The 24,976-nt window shown below is 45.8% G+C and overlaps 1 protein-coding gene across 1 annotated transcript in view; it reads left to right on the plus strand.

Moving 5' to 3' along the window:
- Positions 1-24,976, plus strand: part of LAMA1 (laminin subunit alpha 1) — a gene marked incomplete at its 5' end in the record, with an annotated part of 146,381 nt that overhangs the window by 62,318 nt on the left and 59,087 nt on the right. Inside the window, 16 exons of the mRNA XM_082641419.1 lie at positions 339-450; positions 2,873-2,983; positions 7,074-7,201; positions 8,682-8,768; positions 9,438-9,649; positions 14,216-14,322; positions 14,636-14,816; positions 15,436-15,572; positions 16,276-16,512; positions 17,511-17,654; positions 18,155-18,334; positions 19,241-19,426; positions 19,973-20,100; positions 20,980-21,100; positions 22,455-22,592; positions 24,680-24,801. Of these exons, the coding sequence (XP_082497545.1) occupies positions 339-450; positions 2,873-2,983; positions 7,074-7,201; positions 8,682-8,768; positions 9,438-9,649; positions 14,216-14,322; positions 14,636-14,816; positions 15,436-15,572; positions 16,276-16,512; positions 17,511-17,654; positions 18,155-18,334; positions 19,241-19,426; positions 19,973-20,100; positions 20,980-21,100; positions 22,455-22,592; positions 24,680-24,801 (2,331 nt within the window). The remainder of the gene's footprint in view (positions 1-338; positions 451-2,872; positions 2,984-7,073; positions 7,202-8,681; positions 8,769-9,437; positions 9,650-14,215; positions 14,323-14,635; positions 14,817-15,435; positions 15,573-16,275; positions 16,513-17,510; positions 17,655-18,154; positions 18,335-19,240; positions 19,427-19,972; positions 20,101-20,979; positions 21,101-22,454; positions 22,593-24,679; positions 24,802-24,976) is intronic.

Below are 24,976 nucleotides of genomic sequence, written 5' to 3' on the forward strand. Positions count from 1 at the left end.
AAAGCAAACAGAGAACTGCACATTCAGGGCGATCTCTCTGCACTAGAGAGAGTTCAACTGCATGGGTTCGTTCTTCTGGAGAACGGGCTTCTCAGAGCCTTCCCACGGCTGTGTATGGACAGCAGCTCGTCTTGCACCAAATGTCCAAGGCATTTCCAGGGACTAATGACAGCTCCCAGAAAGTGTACTGTTGTGAAAATCTTTACTTACTTACAAAAATCACATCACCATTTTGTTTGAATTAAATCTTTCTTAGGCATTCGTCTTCTTTGAGGTGTTAGATGCCGTGTGCGAGTGTGTAAGTCCTGTAACGGCCCTGCCGGTTTGTCTGTTTGCAGGTTGGACTCTGTCTCTCTGGACACAGCCAGCCCTAACGTTATAGACCTGTCCCTGGCCACGGAGGTGGAGCACTGCGAGTGTCCCCAAGGCTATGCGGGCATCTCTTGTGAGGTAACACACCTCCCCCTTCCTGTCTTCTTCCTTTTCTCCTTCCTACGGGGTTGGGGGAAAAGCACATTGAAGCTGACGTCGTGATGCGTGTTTGAATTTTAACTTTGGAAACCCGGTGTTTCTAAACATCAGACTTTTGGAGGCTATTGGAACTTTGGAAACACATTGTTTAAGGAAATCTAATTCCTCTGGGGCCTCTGGGAATACCCTAAGTAAGTGTCACTGTCCTGCTTAGTCAACAGGAAAGTTGAAACACCCATGCCATATTTTGCATTTCTAAGGAGGATTGGATTTGATTGTATTTGAACATTTACCAATTACCAACATGCGACCCCGGAAAGCTTTAGACAAGCCAGGCCTTTTTGGAGACCTTTGATGGCCCCAGGCTATGTTACTTAGGTGGGCTGTACCTCACATATGCAGTATATGAAACTGTACTTGCAGTCATGGATGAAAGTAATCTGTCGCTTAAAAATTTTGAAATATTTTTTGAAATTATTTGGACATATTGATGGTAACTCTCTCTTACTGAGAACTTTCTACGCATTTGGCACTATTCTGAGCCCCTTCCATATGTTACCTCATTTAATCCCTTACAACAGTCCTATCAGGTAGGCCCTTCATATACTTTCTGTTCCATAGATTAGGAAACGGAGACACAGAGAGGTTAAGTAACTTGACCAAGGTCACACAGCTAGGAAGTTGTCTTTGAACTTCACCCCTGCTAATTGCCATGAGGTCCTGCCTCTCACGAGCCCATGACTGACTGTGATTGTGAACATTTGTCATTGGCTGTGATTTCTTGGCAAGCATTTTTACAAAGTGAGAACATTTAATCTATAATATGTTTCTCTCTTTATTAGCTTTGCAGTTAATAAAGTTGGCCTAAATCTTCGTGGTGTACATATTTAATTAAATATTTTTATTTCTATTTTAAATATTTTGCAAGATTTTTTTTTGGCCACAGGGTCGGGACCAATGAACTTATTTTTACATCTCATTTATTTTTAGGACCAGCAAATGTCCATAAGTCCTAATCCCTGCGGGCCTAGTGCTTAATGGATAAATGACCCTCAGGCCACCTCATAGTATGTGGATGTGGGCTTAGGAGAGCGACAGGTAGAGCAGGGACAACTGTGGAAGTGGGAGCCCAGCCGGCTGGACTGGGAGGGGACAGCACGAAGCAGCTGCTGCTAGAGAACAAGTGGGCGGGGCTTTGTTCCCGGAAGTGCTGGTGTGCTTGGGTTGATGGCTCAAGCATCACATAGGCAGCTCAAGACTCCTTTGCAAGAGTTTGTGTTAAGCAGAAGAACTCATTCTTTTATCCAGCTCTTACTCAGAAGCTGACTTAAAGAATCAGGCAGCTATTGGTTGGGAATGGAATTTGGGGGAGCCCTGTAGCCGCGACACAGACCCCCAGGCAGCTGCCTGCTCAGTGCCTGTCTGTAGACAAGTCCACTGTTCCCGGGGGAGCCTGGCTGCGGAGCGGGGTTGTTGGGGGAGGTGGCAGGGGACTTTCCCAAGGTCAGTGTGAATGAAGGCATTATATATTATTACTATAATGAAATGCTCTTGAAGAATTCTTAGGACAATAAAAAGCAAATCCACACACCCTCCTCCCATGCCCCCAAGGGAGTGTGCCAGCCTCCAAATTAATTACTCCCCGGTCTGCACTCTGGATGCGTTTCTTGTCTGCTGTGGCCCCGGGCAGCCCGTGGACATGGGCCTTGGAGGTGTGCACACCTGGCAAGGAATCACCGCACGGGTGCCATGGACCGTAGCTAACGCGCCGTGTTCCGGATTCCAAGTCTATCAGATAGAGAGCCGATTTCTCAGGGTCGTCACAAGGGCGGCATGAAGTACAGTGTCCGGGGTGGCTCCCTGCCCCTGAACGCCCATGTTGCCTGTCCAACGCATGGCCAGAGGGAAGCTCACCTGCAACGTTTGCTCTCTTAAGCTGATGCCGTTTGACGCAGACCTGCATTTAACACTTTGACGGCAACATTTACTAAATTTTAAGCAAAAGAAAAAGTGTTGAGAGAAATAAATCCCCTTGATTGAAACGGCCTTGATTAAAAGGCTGTTGTTACATGATTTCTAAGAATATTGCAGTGGAAAACTGCTATGATGTGCACTGACTCATTGCATAGCCGTTACATTTTTGTGTGCATGTTTCTACCTTTAAAATATATAAGGAACTGGATTATGGTGATGGTTGCACAACTCAGTAAACTTACTAACAAAAAATCATTGAATCGTATGCTTAATATGGGTGCCTTTTATGGCACGTTTGGGCAAAAAGAATAAGTTTCCATTCATGGAAAATTGAGCGGTTTATGTTTCTAACGTATTGGGAAGAAGATGATTTGCGTTTTGTGTAAATTTGCCTTCACCTGGATAGTCACCCGTCCTTCTTTTGCAGTCCTGTCTCCCTGGCTATTACCGCGTGGATGGAATACTCTTTGGAGGAATCTGTCAGCCCTGTGAATGCCACGGCCACGCAGCTGAGTGTGACGTTCATGGCGTTTGCTTTGTGAGTCTGGCTGAGACCTTGAGTGCACGCCTTCTCCCCACCCTGAAGCCCTCACTGTACAGAAGTGATAAAAAAAGAAGCTTCCTCCATGGGGAATATCCCTGCCCTTGTGGACCCCAGAGGAAATCTGCAGGTTTAAGTTTAAGTCATAAAATGTTTCCTGCTTTTTTCCTTTTTTTTTTTTTTTGTGAAGAAAAGTTGCTTTGGTGATAGCAGAAAAGAGATGTATAATTTCACCACAGGTTTTTTATTAGAACAATAAGTAATGATTTGCTTCGCAAGATTAAAAAGCAATATAAAGGGAGAAAACATCCACTGATTAAATAAAAATGATCAGATCTTTTAAATGCAAGTGCTAGTAGATTTTAACATTATATTACATAGTATGTCGTAAGAGAAATGATAAAAATTTCTAATAATCTCACTCATTTGTATAATATATAATGCTTCATAGATGTTAGTTCAGATAAACTCTGCAAACAAGTACCTCTTTCATGCAGTTGGAGTTGAAATAGGGCTTAGCAAATATGTAGTTAATCTTGAGAATGAACTTTGGGGCAGATACAGGGCAAGACTTGTTTTTTCACTTCAGTCAGGAATTCTTTTAGGCTCTTATGCCTGGGAGCCAGGCCACACTCCTGGGTTCTAATGGATTCACTGCTCAGAGATGGCGTGAATGCATATGGTAATCAGCTGAACCCTATTCACTGCACAGGGAAAGGATCATGCTTTTTCCAAAAGAGCTTGATTGAGTCACAGGGTTAGGAAAAATTAACGATCAGACCCATGGGGAAGATATCGGCATGATGCCGCTGATTGCTTTTTCTCTCTAGAGCCTAATTTTTCTTTTTCTCTGCAAGTACAGCTTTTGTTTTGTTCTTTGTCCATGTCTTTGTTCTGTAAGTGAAGCGTCTGTAGGATGGCGTGGAATGATGTTTGCACGCATACTCAGTCCCTCTAGAATAAGTTCCTCAGGTGCAACTTCCCACAAGGAAGGGAGGTCACTGCTTTTTTTTTTTTTTTTAATTTATTTATTTGGCTGCGTTGGGTCTTCGTTGCTGCGTGCGGGCTTTCTCTAGTTGCGGCGAGTGGTGGCTACTCTTAGTTGCGGTGCATGGGCCTCTCACTGTGGTGGCTTCTCTTATTGCAGAGCACGGACTCTAGGTGCTTGGGCTTCAGTAGTTGTGACGTGTGGGCTCAGTAGTTGTGGCGCACGGACTGAGTTGCTCTGCAGCACGTAGGATCTTCCCGGACCAGGGATCGAACCCGTGTACCCTGCATTGGCAGGCAGATTCTTAACCACTGCACCACCAGGGAAGTCCTGGTCGCTGCTTTTTTAAAACCTCTCTCCCCCTGCCATTTGGGTCTGGAGGCCTCTGCCAACACGTGGGGGTGGTCAGCAGGTCATGGTTGTACCACCTATGGCTTTAGTGACAGGCAGGCTAGAAGAAGATTTGCACATGCTTCTGTTAATATATATTTCCAAAAATATATTCTTCTACGAAAGTGAAGATGCTAAATAGCCTTAAAGCTCTAAGTATAGAAAATAGAAATAATTTTTATAGTTTAAAATTTTTTAAGGAATAATTTCAGATTTACAGAAAGCTTAGAAAAATAGGATAGAGAGTTCCCGTGTAAGCATCGCCCTGTTTCCCCGGATGCTCATCTTACACAATCTGTATGGTTATCAAAACTCAGAAATTAACATGGCACAGTCCCATCAACTAAATGTCAGATTCCATTCAGGTTTCATCCTTTTCCTTTCCAGCATCAAACCTACCGTCCCATACTGCATTTAGTGGCTTTGCCTCCTTCGGGCTGTGACAGTTCCTGGTTTTCAGGACTAGGGCACATTTGAGATCTTTGGACCTTCTGTGGACTGTCCCTCAGCTGGAGCTGGTCCACTTTCTCGTGATGAGGTTGAGGTTATCCATTTTTGGTGAGAGGACCTTGAGGTGACGTGCCCACCCAGTGTGTGCTGTCAGGGTCCGTGATGCCACTGGCTTCTTCTGGGGGATGTTAATTAGCCTGGGTCACTCGGATAAGGGGGGGTCTCTGCCAGGTTTTTCCTCTGTAAAATTATTATTTTTCCTTTTTGAAGTAATTAAAGGAGAAAAGTAATAAAAATTTAGATTGGAATACAGGGAAATACAAAAACTTGGTAAGATCACTTATCTGTTTAATCTAGTTTGCTTTTTAAATTCTATTTTAAAAAGAAACCTTTACTTCTTCCTTTTGCATAGCTGTAAATAGCCCCTGGCCTTGTATATAGTTATCTAGATTCTAGGGGTTGACTCCTTATGTACATTTTATTAGAGAAAAGTTTCCAGTTATTCTTAGTGCTCCTATTCTTGTTTTTTTTTTTTAAGACTATTTTTAGAGTAGTTTTAGGTTTACAGCGAAGTTGAGAAGAAGGTATAGAGATTTCCGATCTACCCCCTGCCGGCACCCATCCTCATACGCCCCCATTATCAACATCCCCCCCCAGAGTCGTGCATTTGTTACAATTAGTGACCCCACGCTGACACATCACAGCCACCCAGAGCCCATAGTTTACCTGTGTCCTTATTCTTTTCTCTGAGCTCTCTCTGCTCTTACTCCAAGGAGAAATCAATTTCTTTTCTTTGGAAAGACAGGGGCATAAAATGCAGTTGTGCATGTCTTGGGCCCTCCTGGTTTTCCTTTTCCAATCAAGAGAAGATGTGCTCGCCCCCCAAGGAGATGAGCATTCCTATCCCTTCATGTTCCAGATCCACCAACAGGGATCATCACTTAAAGGGATGTTGGCGCCCACCTGAGAAAGCATTGAAACAGACCTTCAGCAGGTTTTTCAGCAGAACTACATCGTAGTTTTCCCAAAGAGAAAGAAGACCCAGTCTGGCCCTTTGAGGAAAGAAGGCAAATCAGAGACATTTGCAATTGAGCATAATCAAATAGATTTTAATGAAACTAATTATCTTGCATAATTCTTTCAGCACAACCATGTAGCTCTTTACCAAGGCCAGTGCATTTTGCGTAGATTTGGGTTAATGATCAAAACCAAGGTCATATGAGGGATGAAAAGAAAAAAGAAAAGCTCATGGGCGTCATCTGGAAGCGTTTCTAGAAACTCAAAATCGCAGACCTCCAGCATCAGAGTCAACGTGTAACCCACATGATCTGTATACACGTTCAAATTTGGAAGCTCTGCTCTGGGATAACCCTAAATAAAACTGGTGAAACCGTGATATAGAGGATGCAACACAATTAAATTGAACAGATGGGAAAACTTTTATCAATCTCAGGAATGATGGAAAAGTATGTCGTTAGCAACTGGAAGTACTATTTGAATAGTCAGATGAAACATGTCCAGTAAATGTGTGTAAAATGAGTGGCTTTAAGAGAAGGGGTATAAAAGGACATGGAAGACCCCAAGGGAGAGGAAGTGAGAGGAAAGGGCCCGCAGGCGGGGCTGGGGCTGGGAGTACGGGCAGGGGAGGGCAGAGGTCGTAGGAGAGAGCTCTGGGTGGCATCAGCACTAGGTGGGAGCAATAGGGAGACCAAGTCACGGGAGAAGAGGAGGCTGGAAGGAACAGGCAGGAGAGGAGCCGCCCAGGGGCCCGTCTCCCGCACACCTCCTACACCTGACGCAGGGTAATTTCACTGTCTAAAGAGGTGCTTTAAATGAGGAAAAGAAATCTTTCGTACTTATTCATGTATTTACCATTTCCGATGTTGTCCATGCCTTAGTATAAGTTCAGGATTTCCTGGACTGTCTCCAGGGGGAAAGACATTCAGTTGCAGGACCCATCCCGCTGTCTCCCTTCCCTGCACATCCTGCACCTCCATTGTCCAGGGTCTGAGAGCAGCTCTTTGATGTATTGTATTCCGTCCCTACAGAGGGCAAGTCTGCTGCAAGTTACTCTGACACGGTTGGAAATGAAAGGTCTTATGCTTCCCGTTTACATAAATTAAAAAATTTTATCAGCGAATCTGGAAACAGGCAACCCCCCTCATATGAGAGAGTTTGGTGACTTGCTTTAGCGTTTTGCCTTTTTTCTTCACTTGGACTTCAAGTTGTCCGAGTCTTCTTGCCATGCGTGTGTCCTAGGCATGCCAGCACAACACCACCGGGGACCACTGCGAGCGCTGCCTGCCCGGCTTCTACGGGCTGCCTTCCCGAGGGACCCCTGGGGACTGCCAGCCGTGTGCCTGCCCGCTCTCCACGGCCTCCAACAAGTAAGCCGGGCTCCTCCACCAGCTGGTCCTGCCCCGCGTGGCCTGGGTCTCCATCCAGACGTGCACTGATATCTTCAGAGCAAGACCTGTGTGTAATGAGACTGTTAATTTTGCCCTGGGGCAATTAATTGGGATTAGAGATGGAGGAACAGATTCTCCCTTATTTAAAAAAAAAACAACTTTGATGTATTAAATTATGTAAGGCAAGTTGTGTGAAGGCAAGGACATTTGCATGGCCTTTTTTCCCCTTGGTCTAATGTTGGCCATCAGTTCCTTCACACGTATATATTGTGTGCCTACCACTGGGCTAAGAGGCAGAGGAGATGCAGAGATGAATAAAACATGTTCCTGGGCTTCAGGAGTATTTGAGCTAATGATCCAAATATGTAAATATGAGGCTCATTGAGAATGGGCTGAATTCATTTAGTTAATTCAGCAAATCTTTACTGAGCGCCTGGTATATGCTGGGCATCACGGTAGGTGTCCTGAGTATCAAATTGTTCCTCCGTGGCTGCCGACGCCATGGAATCCACAGTGCGGTCATGAGGGCAGACGAAGTGGGTCCACTGTGCAGAGGGAATCTGTGCGGGGTGACTCCCTGTGGAAGCTCTCCATCTGAGACTTGAAGGATGAGAGAGAGTTTGAAGGCAGCGGAGGAGAAGGGCCTGCTAGGCGTGAAGAAGTGGTGCCGCGGTCCGGCAGCGGGAGGGGCAGGTCGGTTTGCGGAGCTGCAGGTGGTCCCGGGGCGCAGAGCACGAGGGGAGGCGGAGGACGGTTACAGTCAAGGCCTTGACCAACATGCTGGGGCTTGTGTGCCCCCAGGCCAGCGGTCTGAAAGCCTCTCTCACTGTTTTCCCTTTAGAACTCTCCCCCAATCCACGCCTGGAGGATTCTCCCACGGGGATTTTTATTTGGAACTGCAGTGTACAAAACAGCAATCAGGGCTGCTCTGGTGAAATCGTGGGGGCCTCGCTATGGCCCCCAGGCCTCCCTTCGCGGTCCTCCCAAGACCCAGGCATGGAGTGTGAAGGGACCTCGGGCTGCGTGGGGGCCTCGGGGGATGCTGGTTGCACTCACGGAAGTGCGCAGCCCCTTGGCTCTGTCCTGTAAGCGGGCTCACTCTTGGCCAGTGTGGGCAGCTCTAAGGCAGGCAGCCCAGTCCCGGGAACTCGAGGAGGGGAACTCTGCCTGAACATCGGAGCCGGCCTCCTGGAGAAGGGGACCGCTGAGCTGGGCCTTGGGGGCGAGCCGGTGAACACGGGCAGACGGGGAGAAGCGCAGTCCGGGCCGAGGGTCGAGCAGGAGCAGGGAGTGTCCAGTGCCCACGGGCGGGCTGCGTGGCCTGGGGCCTTGGGTACTGGGCTAAGGAGTGAGCACGCGGTGAAAGTAAGGACAGGAGTGGTAGAAACTAAGCATTTTAATATTTCGGAATTCTGCAACATCCACTGGAAAACTGCATTCATTTCTACTGCTTTGTCAGTTTCAGCCCCACCTGCCACCTCGACGATGGAGATGAAGTGTTCTGTGACCAGTGCGCCCCGGGATACGCGGGGGATTGGTGCGAGAGGTAGTCTGCTTCGCTCAACCGGTTTCCAAAATTTTTTTTACTATAAATTCTTTGTGTTTATTTTTAAATGTGTGGTTAAGTGTGGCTTTAGAGCTTTTGGTATGTCATTATTATTCCATTGGATCGCAGAGAAAAACCAGTCGATTGATTAAAAAATTAATGTTGGAAGTCCCTGGGGATTTTTTGATCTCCTTGAGCTAACCTCAGATTTCATCAGTATCAATAGGAAACTGCCAGGAGTCAGTACTTCTGTTCATACGTTTGACTGTCCCGTTACTCTGGATGATTCCATAGGCAAGGGGGCGTTTGATTTAATAGTTGTCTTCTGGCGCCTGGAAGCCAGGGTTGTCTGTCCCGCGTGTACATCTTGGTGCCAAGTCTGGCTGGACTCCATGGGAGGTGACATCGCTGGGTGGTGGGATGCGGGTCGAATTGTCTGGGGCCGGAGCATGTCCCCGGGATGTGTGGCTCCTTTTGGATGCCCTCCCCGTGCCTCACAATGAGTGACGAGAATCTGTGAATGCCTGAACTCGAGCAGCATTCCTCTCACGGTAAATCTTCAGTAAAGAGTCGGTGTGATGGATTAACTACTCAGAGAGTCCCTGGATGGTGGGGTAATGTCTACAGTAATCGCATTTGTTTGCATCCCTCTCTCAATCTTTTCTATAGATGTGCAGACGGTTACTTTGGAAACCCAACCGTGCCCGGAGATTCCTGTGTCCCGTGTAACTGCAGTGGCAATGTGGACCCCTTGGAGGCCCGGAGCTGTGATTCCGTCACCGGAGAATGCCTGAGATGCATCGGGAACACCGAGGGCCCCCACTGTGAGAGGTGTGCCTACGGGTTCTATGGGGATGCCGTGACTGCAAAAAACTGCCGCGGTGAGTGTGTGACCTGGCGGTCGGGTCCATTACTTATCACCCCGTGAAGTCTCCATCCATTTACTTACTTGCATCAAAAAGCGCTCGGCCCAGGAGGTCACTTGACCCGATCTGAACTGGGTTAGCTTGATCAGTTACTCCAGAGGAAGGTCAGGTGGCCTAGAAAGCATGCGCCCTTCCATTTCAGGAGAAAGTGGTCCTTCACAGAGTGCTGGCACTGCCCCCAGAGACTAAGGAGGCGAAGGAAGCCTGTCCTGTTTGTCAGGGAGACGCTACGGGCTTCGTGAGGCAGATGGGACTTCAGGACGTGGAATGGGAAATGGGGAGACCCTAGCCCCCAAAACTGGTGGTCTCTGTGGTCTGCGCCTGAGTCACCCATCCCCACGTCGCTTGACAGGGCTCTCTGCTTATACCCTTGAAATTATAGACCATGTAAAACCAGTTACTTAGAAAAGTAGATTTTCAGACTCCTAGAATGACAGACTTATAGCCTTAGGGCTGATAACAGCTCTCAGATTTTTTCACACAGTTCTTGAAAAAGTGAAAGAGTAAAAGTGACAATTATAAATTATTTTGATGATTTCCTATAAATGCTGGTCCTACTGTGCTGTTACAACGTGGAGACACAAGAGGGAGCTAGCGATCCAGAAAAGATGTTTTCCTAGGGCCACGTCAAGAGATTGACAAGCTTCTGTTGCCCTGGGCCTATGAACCAGACCTTCAGCACCTTGACTGGTTATCATAGGTAGATAATTGTGATAACCGGTAATTGTATAAAGCTTCAAAGTTTATGGAATGCTTTCACAATTCTCATGGCATTTCTTTTCATCCTTACTGCAAACCTTGATGATTAATTTCTTAGTTCATTTTTCATTTATTAAGTGTCTGTTACTTCCCAGGCACTACGCCAAATACTGTGATTAGAGTTGGAGATTTATTTAATCAGACTTGAAAATCCCAAGTCTATTTGGGAGCTACACACGATGGTGTAGGAGAGAGGCACGTGTGTGGGTTCAGGGCTTTGGAGTCTGACTAGTTTAGAGTCCAGGATTGGTCACCAACCAGCCCTGTGACATTAGGCAAATTTTATTAACCTCTCCTAGCAACTATTTTTTCATACATAAAATGGACCAAATTATACGTATACACTGAGGCCTTTCTGAAAAGTCAGGGATGACAAATTTAAAGTTCTTGACAGTAAATAAATGGTAGCTATTACAATTGCTGGTAATAAGAGCAGTCATTTTTATTATTTTTCTGTATCAATGCTGTCCAACAGAAATGTAAGTCACACATGTAATTTAAAATTTTCTAGTAACCACCTTTTAAAAAGTTGAAACAGGTGAAATACATTTTAATAATACATTTTATTTAACTCAGTATATAGAAAGTATTATCATTTTATCATGTAATCAAGTTTTCAAATTATTAATAACTTTTCTTTCTTTTTAATACTGTCTTCAAAATTCATTGCGTGTTTTATAGCCCATCTCGATTAGGATGCTAAGTTTTCATCAGAAATATTTGATCTGTATTTAGATTACATAAAATTCAATGTTGAAGAAGTGGATTCAGACACCCAAGTTGTTCAAACATATTTAAAAGTTTTCCATCGTGTTTTCCTTTATGTGCATCCACGCTGACAAAGCTGCGTCAGCATTTTGCCATGGAGATAAAAGGGAAAATATAAAATAGAAGGTCTCAGGAATGAGTGGAGAGTGGGGGGGAGTGGGGGGGTCAGAACAGGTGGGATTTGGGTCTAGGTCCACGTTGTTGGCCCAGGGAGCTGGACTGGTTATGGGCTGGCCCTGCCTGGCTTTCTCTAGTTTCTGAGCATTTACACTTTTTATTCTTTTCCTATCTCCTTTTCCCCCAATCCCTAGCTTTGACGAGATGAATTCCTACAACTGTTTCTGAATATTTCACTAGAAATCCTTCCAGGTCTATAATAAGGGTCCTTATGAACGTCCCAGAAGTCTCCACACGATAACATAATACCATATTTTATTAGGTGAACCCGGTAGAAATGCCAGTATTCAGTATTACTGACATCAGCTTTGGTGTGATAGATGCAGTAGTGGCTGTGGACACAGTTGTCCAGGGCAGAGAGTGGTGTGGAGGGAGAAAAGCGTGGTGGGAAGCCTTCTGGGCGCTAATATTAAAGAAACTTTGTGCGAAATAACTTAAGTAGGTATAATTTTTTATTGTGGGGTTCTTCTGAGAATTAAAATACCTGTAAAGAACCTGGCAGAAGGTAATTGCCAGTTATTTTAAATTAGTATTATTTATAACATGAACAATTTTTATTAATAATTGCTATTATAATTGTTGTTATAGAGGGATAACTGCAAATAACAGTGTGACCTCTGGCTAGTTACATCACCTTTCTAAGTGTTAGACTTCTCACCCAAAAATAGAGAAAATTATAGTACTTCCCTCGTATGTTTGTTACGAAGGTTCATTCGTTTATTTCACATATTGACTGTAACGTGGAGACACAAGCTGACGGGTGTGTGATAAATGTGATTTGTTATTATCATCAATATTTGGTGATGATCATACTCGAAGTGAACTTGGAATAGTCCCCAGAGGAAGGGTGGTGTTTGAGTTAGGCACAGAGAGGGAGGATCAGAGGGAAATACAGGAGAAAGAGGAAGGAAACCAAAGCGTTTCGAAGGGGTCCCGAAACCTTGGTAAGAGAGAGGTTCAAAAGGGAGAGAGGGGTCCATGGCCCGTCCCACCGAAAGATGCATCAGGATGGAGGCAGGATCTGCTCACTGGATCTGCACCTGGGAGTCCTGGACATTTTAGGAGGAGCCGTTGTAGCAGCCGAGGGGCCAAGAATTGGGCTGGAAGACTGGGTGGTGTGAAGGGGAAGGGAGGGAGGGAGGGAGGGAGACGGTAGGGAGAGTCAGGGATGGAAACTCAGAGAGAGTTAAGGGTTTGCGGTGGTGGGGGGGATGGCGGGGTGTGAGTGAATGTGTGTGAGTGTGTGATGTTTTCCCTGGGAGACAGTTAAGAGTGGTGGGAGGCTGAGGACGGTTTTAAATACAGGCTTTATTATTATTTCGGTACAGCAAGGCCAGCAGATCAGGAGAGGACCACCATCACAAAGGCAGTTTGTTACTCTGGAGGCCAGGTCAGGGGAGAGTTGGGGGGTGGCTACACGGGGAAGCACCTGGGTTGGTCACGAGGGGAAGTGTGGACAGGAGCTTTTATCTGCAGGAAGAAAAGGGCGTGCAGGGTAAGCAGATCTGGGACTGGCTAGTCTGAATCATTTCAGCCATTCCCGGGGCCTAGGGACTGTGCCTCTTGTCTGATGCCAGGCCCTGGTGTGACTAGGACTGGTGGACAGTGGAATGTCAGGGCCCAAAGGAACCTGAGAGCCAGTGAGGAAGGCGTGGGGTGTGGGCTCTGGATTGGATGGTTTGCATATGAAAGGCATTCCAGCAGGTGAGCTGTTTACAGTCTCTGGAAATTGACTGGCCCTGGGCCTGGCTGTCTCTCCAGGGTCAGCAAGGCCCCAGAAGTCAAAGCATCAGAAAAACAGAAAATAAAAGTTAAACTACAAGAATGGGCAGCATTGTGTGGGGCCCATGACACTTGACCAGCCTCCTACAGGAGCTGTGAACATCAATCCACGATCCACGCACACAAGGGAAAAACTAGGGGAGAGAGGCCCGGTGACATGGCCATAGTCAACCAAGGAAGCAGAATCCCACCCCCTTTCCTCTGACCATCAGCCTTCCACTTTCCAGTGCCCACCCCTACTCTGCCCCACAAAGGCTGCCACACAACGTGTGCTAGGGCTTGAGGTAATTCGTGACGTTTTTCTTACGTGGTTATACCGTAGGACGGAGAGTGTGCATTTTCCGAGCCCAACCATTCATAAATGGTACACGTCCTGGGATAGCTTGTCAGGGAACATATTACAAATTTTAAATGAAGCGCATATTGACAGCTGTGGTACAAAGTAAACGGTTCTTGGACCCGTTAATTTGAATCACTTTGAGAAGGAAGGGACTTTGTGGCTTTAAACATCAATATTCTGGCTGTAGATAAAACGGAAGCATCTGGCCAGAAGGTAAGAACCTCAAAGGACTCACGACTCAGGACAGAGAAATAGTTCATTAAATTATGATGTACAGTATTAGTTATCTAGGTCGTTATAACTGAGCTTTAAAATATTAAATATGTATAATTGGAATGAGCAAGTGGCTAAATTGATTTTGAAATCTTCTTTGCATGTTTTTTAATGAAGATTGGTTGATATACATTGGTGGCTCATTTTAAAAATTTCAAAGAATTCATGAAATTGGTTGAATTTGTTTGCCAATTATTATCTTAACAGCTTCAAGTAATTTTTTTTCTCTGTGATGGTTCCTTTCACCAACCTTATTTTGGCTTACGCTTCAGAAAAATACTAAATTTTTCAAGTTACTGCAAAGCAATAATTTTGTTTTATGATTTGAAACATGAATGTTAAAATTTCTCCTTTGGGGATTAAGGGATTTTATAACAGCCGTACCCAGAAATGGGCACAAATATGCCTTCTGTGTGTGTTAGCCTGTGAATGCCATGGCCAAGGCTCCCTTTCTGCTGCCTGCCATCCTGAGACTGGACTCTGTGACTGCAAACCACACGTGACCGGACAGCAGTGTAACCAATGCCTGGTAAGACGCCTCCTGGTCATTACATACAATGAACGTGTGTGTCAGTGTTAATGTCTATAAATGATGCCTTAACTGGTTCAAATGAAATGGAATCCCGACCACCAGAAAGAGCAGGTTCCCGCAACATGGCTGGTGAGTGCTATGCGGCCCCATCTGGAGAGTATGTATTCGGTTTACAGAGCAGTGGAATGATGTCAAGAACACTTTATGAATCTATGACACGTGCAGTTGTTGATTTGGGAAATGTTCTGGTAGATACTAGCCACTTACTAAAATGTATTTTGTCTTCCGTGGCTCTGCCCCCGTGAAACAGCACGGCTACTACGGGTTGGACACGGGGCTCGGGTGCCTGCCCTGTAACTGCAGTGCGTCGGGCTCCCTGTCGGACGACTGCACAGAGGAAGGCCAGTGTCGCTGTGTCCCAGGTGTAGCCGGGGAGAGGTGTGACAGGTGTGCCCGCGGCTTCCATGCCTACCAGGACGGTGGCTGTACACGTAAGCTCCTGAATTCAGTGTTTGAGACTTTATTGTAATTCCCAGACTTTCCTTTGAGCTCTCCTTTGACTTCTGTCTAATTCTGTTAAGTTCCTTTACATTCATTTTTCTGAACATGTAGGATTTCATACCTTTTTTCTAGTTCCTGATCCCTATTCTGGGTAAGTCCACAAGCCTTGGTCAGGCTGTACTAACTGTGTGAGCTTAGACTAATTACTTAACTTTACTTAGCTTCGGTCTCCTCATCTGTAAAATGGAGAAGTCGATTATTCCGTCCATCCAGGAGTTACCGTCAGGGTTGTACTTAAAGTCCTTAGCATGGCGATTGGCAAACAAGTGCTTGGTAAGTGTTAACTCTCTGTTCTCCCCACCTGTCATTTCTCTATTTCTCCCACTGTGCCCTTATTATCTCTCAGCCAGGAGCAACTCTCCACAAGGAGGGGCATTCACCTCCCGTGAGACACGGCGGGGTGCTGGGGATCACGAGTTTTCTTTCAGGAGCTAGAAGAGTGATTGAGATTATTTAACACAAGGGAAATAACTTGCAGCATCAACTCTGACCCCTTCGGTTGACCCCGACGGTCCTGATCTGTAACAGCACCCTGTGTCTCTGTTGTAGCCTGTGACTGCGCTCACACTCAGAACACCTGTGACCCAGAGTCAGGGGAGTGTGTCTGCCCGCCTCATACTCAGGGTGCGGCGTGCGAGGGGTGTGCGGACGGATACTGGGGCCACGACCTGGAGCTCGGATGCCAGGTGTGCACTGTCACCTGCACATTTTCTCAACTGAGAATTACTTTGCTGTGTCAGGTTTCATTCTTCTTCTTTTATCTATTCGCTTGATTTTAACCTGTTGAATAGCTTGATGGTTTCTATTCAAAACTCAGGACCGATTGTAGGAATCAAAGTGGAAGAAGCAGCATCCTTAAAATACAATATTCTAAGTTTTCTTCAAGAGTCTAGCTGTGGAATTGCTGGTTAGAAGATCAAACATTTATTTTGGTGCCCTTTAAATATATTCTGCAATATATGCTATCTTCCAGGAGAAAGACCTAAATCACTTTATTGGGGGTGGGGGAGGTATGTCCGATCTTCAACGGTTCTGTTTCTCTATGTCACTTTTGTCGGTTAAACTTAGACTTTACATTTTGAAAGCAGAGGGAGCGTTACTGGACTTCTAAAATCATTTTGCTGGACTGCTTTGACCTATTAAATAGATTGAATTTCAGGCCACGGTTGTGGCCCGGCCTGCATGTGTCACAAAGGTTCACTAACGTCCAGCAGCATAAGTCCTGGCCTCTTGATGGCTTGTGGCAAAGTGAGTCCATATGGCAATAGTGAGAGCGATCCATTTGTTTGTATGATCTCCCCACGTTTAGTGTTTTCCTGTAATCCCCATACGTGTACATTATGAAGATATGAAAGCTGCCTTTTTATTTATTCAGTATTTTTCGTGCAGGCCTGTAATTGCAGCAGCGTGGGGTCAGCCAGTCATCAGTGTGATGTGCTCACTGGCCATTGCCAGTGTAAGCCTGCATTTGGTGGACAGACCTGCCACCAGTGCTCCCTGGGGTACAGAGACTTTCCGGACTGTGTGGCCTGTGACTGCGACCTGAGAGGGACACTGGCCGACACCTGTGGCCAGGAGCAGGGTCTCTGCAGCTGTGCCCCGGAGACCGGAACCTGCTCTTGCAAGGTACTGGCGCCCGATTCCACTTCCTCCCTCCCTCCCACTCGCCATTCTGACTTCGGGGCTTTCACTATTTAAATAAGCACTTGGGTTTTAGACGCTTCTCATAATGAGTTTGCACCACCTTCTGGGTCTGGGTTTAAATCCTGTGTATGCTCTTCTGGAATGATGGATGATTCTTTAGAAGGAATTTGTACTGTTAATTACAAGTGTCAGGTGATGGGACTGATTTGAAAAACACGCTGAGTTTTCTATCATGTGTTTCAGTTGGCTGAGTAGCCTATCTGTCTTGAATATACAGGTAAAATAGATAACACAGGGCTTCAGGAAGTTTTGTGATTCTATACCTGGTAAGTAATTATTCTCCTTTGCGTGCTGGCCAGACTAGAGGACATGTGTGTTTATTATTTTCCCAGGAGGTTAGATTTCAACATCATACTTAACTCCGTGTATTTCCTTTTGTCTTCCCGTTGTGCTTTGTTATTAGAAGGTCCTTGGCCATCTTCTCTGTTCCTTTCCCAGGGTCTGAGAGATGGAATCCTGGTTGATTAGTGGTGGGGGAGGAGGAAGGGGAAACTCATGTGGCTGCGGGGTAACGGGAACATCAGTGGACGTGTGCTTGGTTCATCACATCTGTGGTAGCAGTTCTCACCACGGATGGTCAGCACAGGAGGACCTGCCCTAATAATATCTGGCCCGTGGCTCTCCACCTGACTGGTCACCTGGGACCTCCAAGAGGATCTGGGCCCACGTCTGGAGACTCACCGGGGAATATGCATTTTCCAAAAGCTTCCAAGACGATTCTGATGATCAGCTGAGTTGGGGAATCACTGAGTCTGAGAGAACTGATGCTCAGAGAGGTTAAGGACCAGCCTGAGGAGCAGCTAGTTAGCCATGTTTGTTCATCCAAAGTGATTTTTGTGTTTTTTTCCCATTTCTGTTTGTTCATAAACCGTGTCTCTTTTTTTCAGGTAAAAATGAGTCTGTCACTTTGTCTCCTTTAGGAAAATGTCATTGGCCCTCAATGCAGTGAGTGTCGAGCTGGCACCTTTGGTCTGGACGAGGCGGACCCTCGGGGGTGCACCCCGTGCTTCTGCTTTGGGCTGTCACAGCTCTGCTCAGAGGCCGAGGGCTACGTGAGGATGCCGGTGGGTTACACACGCAGATAGACATTCTGTTCGCAACCCTCTACCCTTGGGAGTTGGGTGAGGGTGGGAAAGGCAGCCAGGTACTTACATTAAACTTTGCTCTTACTGCATCAGAAATTCTAGGAAGCTGATTTGGGTTAGTCCAGAATCAGAGGTCTGCTTCTGCTGTCCAGGAAGTAAATAGAACAGGAACCTGGGCATCAGTGTCGCTCTGTGCTAATCTGTCTGCAGCCTTAGTCGGAGTGAAGAGTAAAGTCTCAGCAGCCTCCTTCATGTAATTGAACCTGGCCCAGTATAGGAAGAGTTTGACCCTAAATGCAGTGGTTTAAAGGCATTTTCAGTTCATTTTAATCCAGGTGTTTAAATTGAAAAGAAAAGTCTTTCTTACTGCTGTTTTAATAATGAAGCTGTCTCGTCTGAAACAGTGGAAGAATCTGATGGTCAAAGGTGTGATGTTAATTCACATTCTAAAGTGGCTTTGTCCTCCCCTCCATGACTAGGTAACGCTGGGCTCAGATCAGCCTCTTCTGCGTGTGGTTTCTCAGAGTAACCTCAAGGGTACGACCGAGGGGGTGTATTACCAGGCCCCTGATGTCCTCCTGGATGCCATGACTGTCAGGCAGCATGTGCACACAGAGCCGTTTTACTGGCGGCTGCCCGGGCAGTTTCAGGGAGACCAGGTGAGACGTGCACCCAGCCTCCAGCCATCCACATTTCCTGGGTGCACTTTGAAATCACAGTGGCCTGGGTTGGCCTATTGCTAACTGGAGTAGTTATTAATCTCCTCTTCTAACTGGGGATGGAAAAGGTTAACACTTGTAAAAATCCCCCAGATGAAGGGCTCTTTAAATTTCTCCATTAATTTTGAAAGTCTTTTAAAGTTCAAAACATATTCTTTTTCTTCTTAAAGCAGTCATTCGACAAACATTTATTGTTTTTACTAATAGAGGCTCAATGCAAGCTTGGGAGCTATGGCCCGAGAGGGTCTTCTCAAGAAATTGGCACTCCTTTTGGGGCAGGGGTGACAGAGACTTGAAAGCATCATATGCATCTTTGTTTATATAAATATAGCAGTCTGTATATGAATTCAGCCTGATTTTTAAAACTTGAAAATATGTGCTCTGATGGCTATACATAATTTTTAATTCAAAGGAGCTTGAAAGTAATTACAATGACTGTTTTGTTACTTTGGAGCTTACCTTTGTTAGTATCATCAAGAGGAAACATTGGGAGGTGATGGCTGTGGCTGTGGCTTTGGTGATGGTGGTCCCATGGGTGTATACTTATCCCCAAACCTATCAACCTGTACACAATACATAAGTACAGCTTTTTACAGCCGATCACACCTTCATGATGCGATTTTAAAAACTTTTGAAGGATCGCTTACTTAGGAACGATAGCCTGGGTCAATTTAACGATCCATAATTAAGTAGAATTAGAAGGAAATTCATACCAGACAACGTATTCCACCCATGTGATGTATTTTTAAGACACAAGATTTCTTTCAAATGGCAGCAGGCTTATGATAAAATAATTTTAAACCAGTGCTATGCCAGAGAAGTAAACAACACTGTACTCTTCGACAGCTCATGGCCTACGGCAGCAAACTACGGTACAGCGTGGCCTTCTATTCTTCCAGTGGGATCGGCACCTCCAACCTGGAGCCTCAGGTGCTCATCAAAGGAGGCCGGACCAGAAAGCAAGTCATCTATGTGGATGCGCCCGCCCCCAAGAACGGACTGAGACAAGAGCAGGAAGTGGGGATGAGAGAGGTGACCGAGCACTCTTTTCACACAGGCCCCTCGGGCTGGGAACTCTGCTCTGCATGCAATGAAATCATGAAGCTGCTGTAATAGAGAGTGAAGAAGAAGGCTTTGGGGCAAAATTCCAGTGGGTTTAGCAGAACTTCTACAAAGATTCAAATTTCACATTCTCAAGAAATGTATATTCGGCTTATGTTAATTTAGTGCAAATTGCATCTTAAATCCTTTATCGTGGTACACAAGTCTCAACCTGTCTGGATATGATGGTCTGGAGTCTTTGGCTGCCCTTGAATTTGGAAAGTGTGGATTCCTCCCTCCAGCAGATGTTTACTGACTGTCCTCTGCGTGGCTAGCGCTGCCAGAGGTGATGTGAGGCCGTTGATAAATGAGATGGTGTGGCTGCCACCCCTGGGAGGTGACACGAGAGCTTCCTCACTTAAACTCCGTGTCACTTAGAACTGGGCTCACTGCTGGAGAAATTTCTGAAGGAATTAAGTTCATATGCCTCTGAGCATCTGTACCCTGAATTTAACTGAATGTGCTTCTCATCCACAGAATTTTTGGAAATACTTTAACTCTGTCTCTGAAGAACCTGTCACACGCTCAGATTTTATGTCTGTTCTTAGCAACATTGAGTACATCCTCATCAAAGCATCTTATGGCCAAGGATTACAGCAAAGCAGGTACTTGGAAACTTCTAGAAGTTTCAAAATATTTTCCTTATTTGAAAGCAAACTGAAGGGATTTGATTCACTTTACCCCCATTGCCTCCTATCTTTTTTTTTTTTTTTTTTTTTTTTTTGCGGTACGCGGGCCTCTCACTGTTGTGGCCTCTCCCGTTGCGGAGCACAGGCTCCGGACGCGCAGGCTCAGCAGCCACGGCTCACGGGCCCAGCCGCTCCGTGGCATGTGGGATCTTCCCGGACCGGGGCACGAACCCATGTCCCCTGCGTCGGCAGGCGGACTCTCAACCACTGCGCCACTAGGGAAGCCCCCCTCCTATCTTTAATATCATATATATTTCTGTCCCTCACCAAAACCTTATTAAATGTTAATATTATTATGAAATATGTGAAAAGTGACATAAATTATCCATCTCCTGTATTAATGTGGATATAACATGTAAGTACATAATGGTGATATCTTCTATGTAAACAACAAAACAGTTCTGCTCTTTTCTGCCCTTAAACTGCAATGCCCATTTCTCTGTCACAATGCATCAAGAATGCTGTCCCCTGCTCATGTAGTACTAATCCCATAAAGAAGGCCACCTAGGTTATGGCCAAACTAGTACTTCAGATTCTTTGAGGTGTACTTTCTCTAACATTATATTGAAGTTCTAAAATTTTGGCTGCGGACCTTCCCTGTATAATGACTCATGTGCTTTTAGTGTGTTTTTACCCAGTTCCTTTACAGCTGCGAGTAGGAACTACTCTCAAACTGGCAGGAAGGCTCTGGTTTCATATATGTGCCAACGTTATCCTGTAACGTGCTGTCTCAAGAAAGTGTCTTTGTAAATATTAGTGTCTCCTCTCACATTTCTTAACCCAACGGTTTCACAGAATCTCAAATATTTCTATGGAGGTTGGCAGAAAGGCTGAAGAGTCGCACCCCACGAGGGAGGTGGCATCCCTTTTAGAGAAGTGTCGCTGTCCTCCTGGCACAGCTGGACTCTCATGTCAGGTAGGGAGACTGTGGTTAAACTCCGTTTCCTGGTTTGGGGTTGAAATATGCTTGTTACAGCAGCTCCGAGTGATGGAGAGAACTGTGTGTCTCTATGACGTCATTTTTGCCTTTTAACAATTACTTGTGGTAAAATAGGCATAAACATAAAACCTCACCATCTTGACCATTTCTCAGGTGTACAGCTCAATAGCGTTAAGTACACTCACACTGCTGTACAACCAATCTCCAGAATTCTTCATCTGGTAAAACTGAAACTCTGTACCCAGTAAACACTAACCCCCCTAGGCCCTCCCCCAGTCTCACCCTTCTACTTTCTATCTCTATGAATCTACTACTGTAGGTCCCTCATGTAAGTGGAATCATGCCGTATTTGTCTTTTTGTGACTGGCTTATTTCACTTAGCATGATGCCCTAAAGATGGATCCATGTTGTAGCATGTGTCAGAATTTGCTTCCTTCGTTTTTTTCTTTTTTTTTAAAAATTAATTAATTAAGTTTTGGCTGCGTCGGATCTTCGTTGCTGCACGCGGGCTTTCTCTAGTTGTGGTGAGCGGGGGCTACTCTTCATTGCGGTGTGTGGGCTTCTCATTGCGGTGGCCTCTCTTGTTGCGGAGCACAGGCTCTAGGCATGCAGGCTTCAGTAGTTGTGGCTTGCGGGCTCTAGAGCACAGGCTCAGTAGTTGTGGCGCACGGGCTTAGTTGCTCAGTGGCATGTGGGATCTTCCCAGACCAGGGCTCAAACCCATGTCCCCCTGCATTAGCAGGCGGATTCTTAACCACTGCGCCACCAGGGAAGTTCCTTGCTTCCTTCTTAAAGCTGAATAATAGTCCATTGGATGGATGGACCACACTGTGTTTATCCATCCACTCATCAGTGGACGCTTGGGTTGCTGTCGCCTTTGGCTATTGTGACTAATGCTGCTACAAACATGGTGTACCAGTATCTCTCCAAGACCCTGCTTTCAGTTCTTGGGGTTTATGCCCAGAAGTACAATTGCTGGATCACACGGTAACTCTGTTTTCAACTTTTTGATGAACCACCATACTGCTCCACAGTGCCACACCTTTCTAATTCCCACCATCAAAGCACAGGGCTTCCTGTCTATCCATAGCCTTGCCAACATGTTATCTTCTGGGGTTTTTTTGGTTTTTGGTTTTTTGATACTAGCCATCCTAATGCGTGTGAGCTGGTATTTGATTTGCATTTCCATGATGGTTAGTGTTACTGAGCATCTTTTCATGTGCTTGTTTAGTCATTTGTGTTTCTTTTCTGGAGAAGTGTGTATTCAAGTCCTTTGCGCATTTGTTAATCAGGTTTCTTTTTCATTTCCTTTGCTTTTGCATTCCCTCAGGACTGCGCACCTGGTTACCACAGAGGGAAGCTTCCAGAAGGCGATGGCAGGAGACCGCGCCCTCTGCTGGCTCCCTGTGTACCTTGCAATTGCAACAAACACAGTGGCACCTGTGACCCTGAAACGGGGAAGTGTCTGGTATGCTGGTTTGTTTGGGTCCTTGCCTGATGCTTAGAATGAGAGCAGGCCCTGAGCGTCTACATTTCCAGCTCGAGGTCATACAAGCTTCTTGATTTAGGGAGAGTTTAAATTTAGCTAAATGTAAGATATACATATATTCCCTTCAGAAAAGTCTAGCTAAGTGGTCCGATATTGTTGGTGGAAATTCTCTTATAAATTTTTCTTCCTTGAATCTGTTTATGGACATCAGTTGGGAATTAGTCAAGTGTCTCTTGTTTTTACTTGCCGTACTGGTGGTTGTAGTCAAAGTACATGAGAACTTTCTGTCATAGAATTTGAAGGGTCACTTGGAGGTTTCAAAATGAGTTCATGTCAAAGTTGAAAATGTGTTTCTCTGTGTAAAGTGATGCCCTCTCCTGGCATTTGTTAAAAACTGCATGTTGCCCTGGATGTCTTAGTGTGCATTTGTTTCCTGGCCACCTACCCCTAGGCCGTCAGGGACACAAGGAGAGTTCTGACCACTGCAAAGGACCAAGTGATCCAGACAGAAGTCTTGTGTTCCTGAGGACAAACTCTTGCATCCAGGGTTTTCCTTAAGCCGACGAGACCTTATTGATAACGTAGAATAACCTGATATTCTTTCCCTACTCATGAAACCTCATTCTTTCTGATAGCTCATGTGGGAACATTGGTTCCTTGTCTAAATTGTGCCAAGACTAACCTGCTTCAGGCAAAATAACTCACTGAAGGAAAATGAGCTCCCCACCAAGAAAGACACACCAAAGCCTTAGAGATCTTGGCTGTGGCCTAAACACAGGAACCAGGGTTCCCACACCAGATCCATCTTCTTCTTTTGTTTGGAAACATCTTACATATGTGGAATTTAAAGGCAATCTCCACTGGGAAAACTGTTAAACCATAGCAGTGCCCAGGTGAATTTAGAAGCTGAAGCACTGCGTGGTTCTCCTCAGTTAAAAAGATATGTGTTCACCCTGGCTGACTTCATTCTATATCTGGAATTAAAGAATTATTCCAGTCATTCAAGGTAAAATGGACTTCATGAAGATACAGATAGCTGCAACACTGTTAAAAAATTTATTCATTCTAATCAGCTCACGCTCCAGGCAGAAGTAAAGTCCTAATACAGAAAATGAGAAAATCTCATTTAAGGATTTAAGGAGAATTGATTCAGGCAACTTCAGGTGAGATGTAATTAGCTAAGAAGGTCCCTTGGCCAATCACGGGGACAAAAGTCACACGGATAGTTTGAGAAGTTAATTGGTTCTTACATGCTGCATCTTTCCTTGGTGCAGCTAACCACTTTGACAAGATTAGGTACTCCTAGGGCATTAAATGATTCCCCTACCTTTCCTAACCTACCAGAACAAAGTTCTCAGGTCAGCGGCTGACCTGTCAATTTATACCCAGGAAAGAACACAGCCCACTTAACCCACAGTCGATTTCTTTTTTTTTTTTTTTTTTTTTTTAATTGCGGTACGCGGGCCTCTCACTGTTGTGGCCTCTCCCGTTGCGGAGCACAGGCTCCGGACGCGCAGGCTCAGCGGCCATGGCTCACGGGCCCAGCCGCTCCGCGGCATGTGGGATCTTCCCAGACCGGGGCACGAACCCGTGTCCCCTGCATCGGCAGGCGGACTCTCAACCACTGCGCCACCAGGGAAGCCCCACCGTCGATTTCTTGAATCATCTATCCATTCACTTCTGCCCTCTCAACCCCCCAGTGTGATCACTGAACACCGACTAGGCACGAATCAGTGTGCTTCACATCGCTGTTTGGGTCCCTGTACATTTTAGATCCATATTTTAAGGCTCTGAAAGCTGGCCGCGCTGGGTATATTTTCTATAAGAAGAATGCATCAGTAATTTCTAGGTTGTGTCTGATGAATGCAATCTTATAATGAACGAAGGCCACAGAGCTGCCAGTGTGTCCAGGATTTTAAAAATATGAAGAAAAATGCTCACCCTTCCTTGAGAATAAGAAAATGTCAACTGATATGGAACATGGTAGTGCTGGGCTATTGCCAGATGAGAATGAGTTCTAACAGTTTCCCATTGTTTTCCTCTCCTTTTGAAACATGGGGCCCCAGAACTGCAGCCACAACACCGCCGGAGACCACTGCGATGTGTGCGCCCCCGGGTACTACGGGAAGGTGACCGGCTCGGCCAGAGACTGCTCTCTCTGCACCTGTCCTCACGGCCTCCCTGCCAGGTGAGTCCCGCAGGTGCGCTGGCACGCCCGCACCACCCACTGCTGAAGGCGGGCTGCTTCCACTCTCAGCTTCACTTTCCAGGGTCTCCGCGTGATCTGTCTTAATGAATACTCTGCGTGTGTCGAGAAAGGCTAATTTTAAGAAAAAGTGTTCATTCTTCCAGCATTTGAAGAG

Source organism: Mesoplodon mirus, assembly GCF_964341445.2.
Source record: "Mesoplodon mirus genome assembly, chromosome: 13".
Taxonomy (NCBI): domain Eukaryota; kingdom Metazoa; phylum Chordata; class Mammalia; order Artiodactyla; family Ziphiidae; genus Mesoplodon; species Mesoplodon mirus.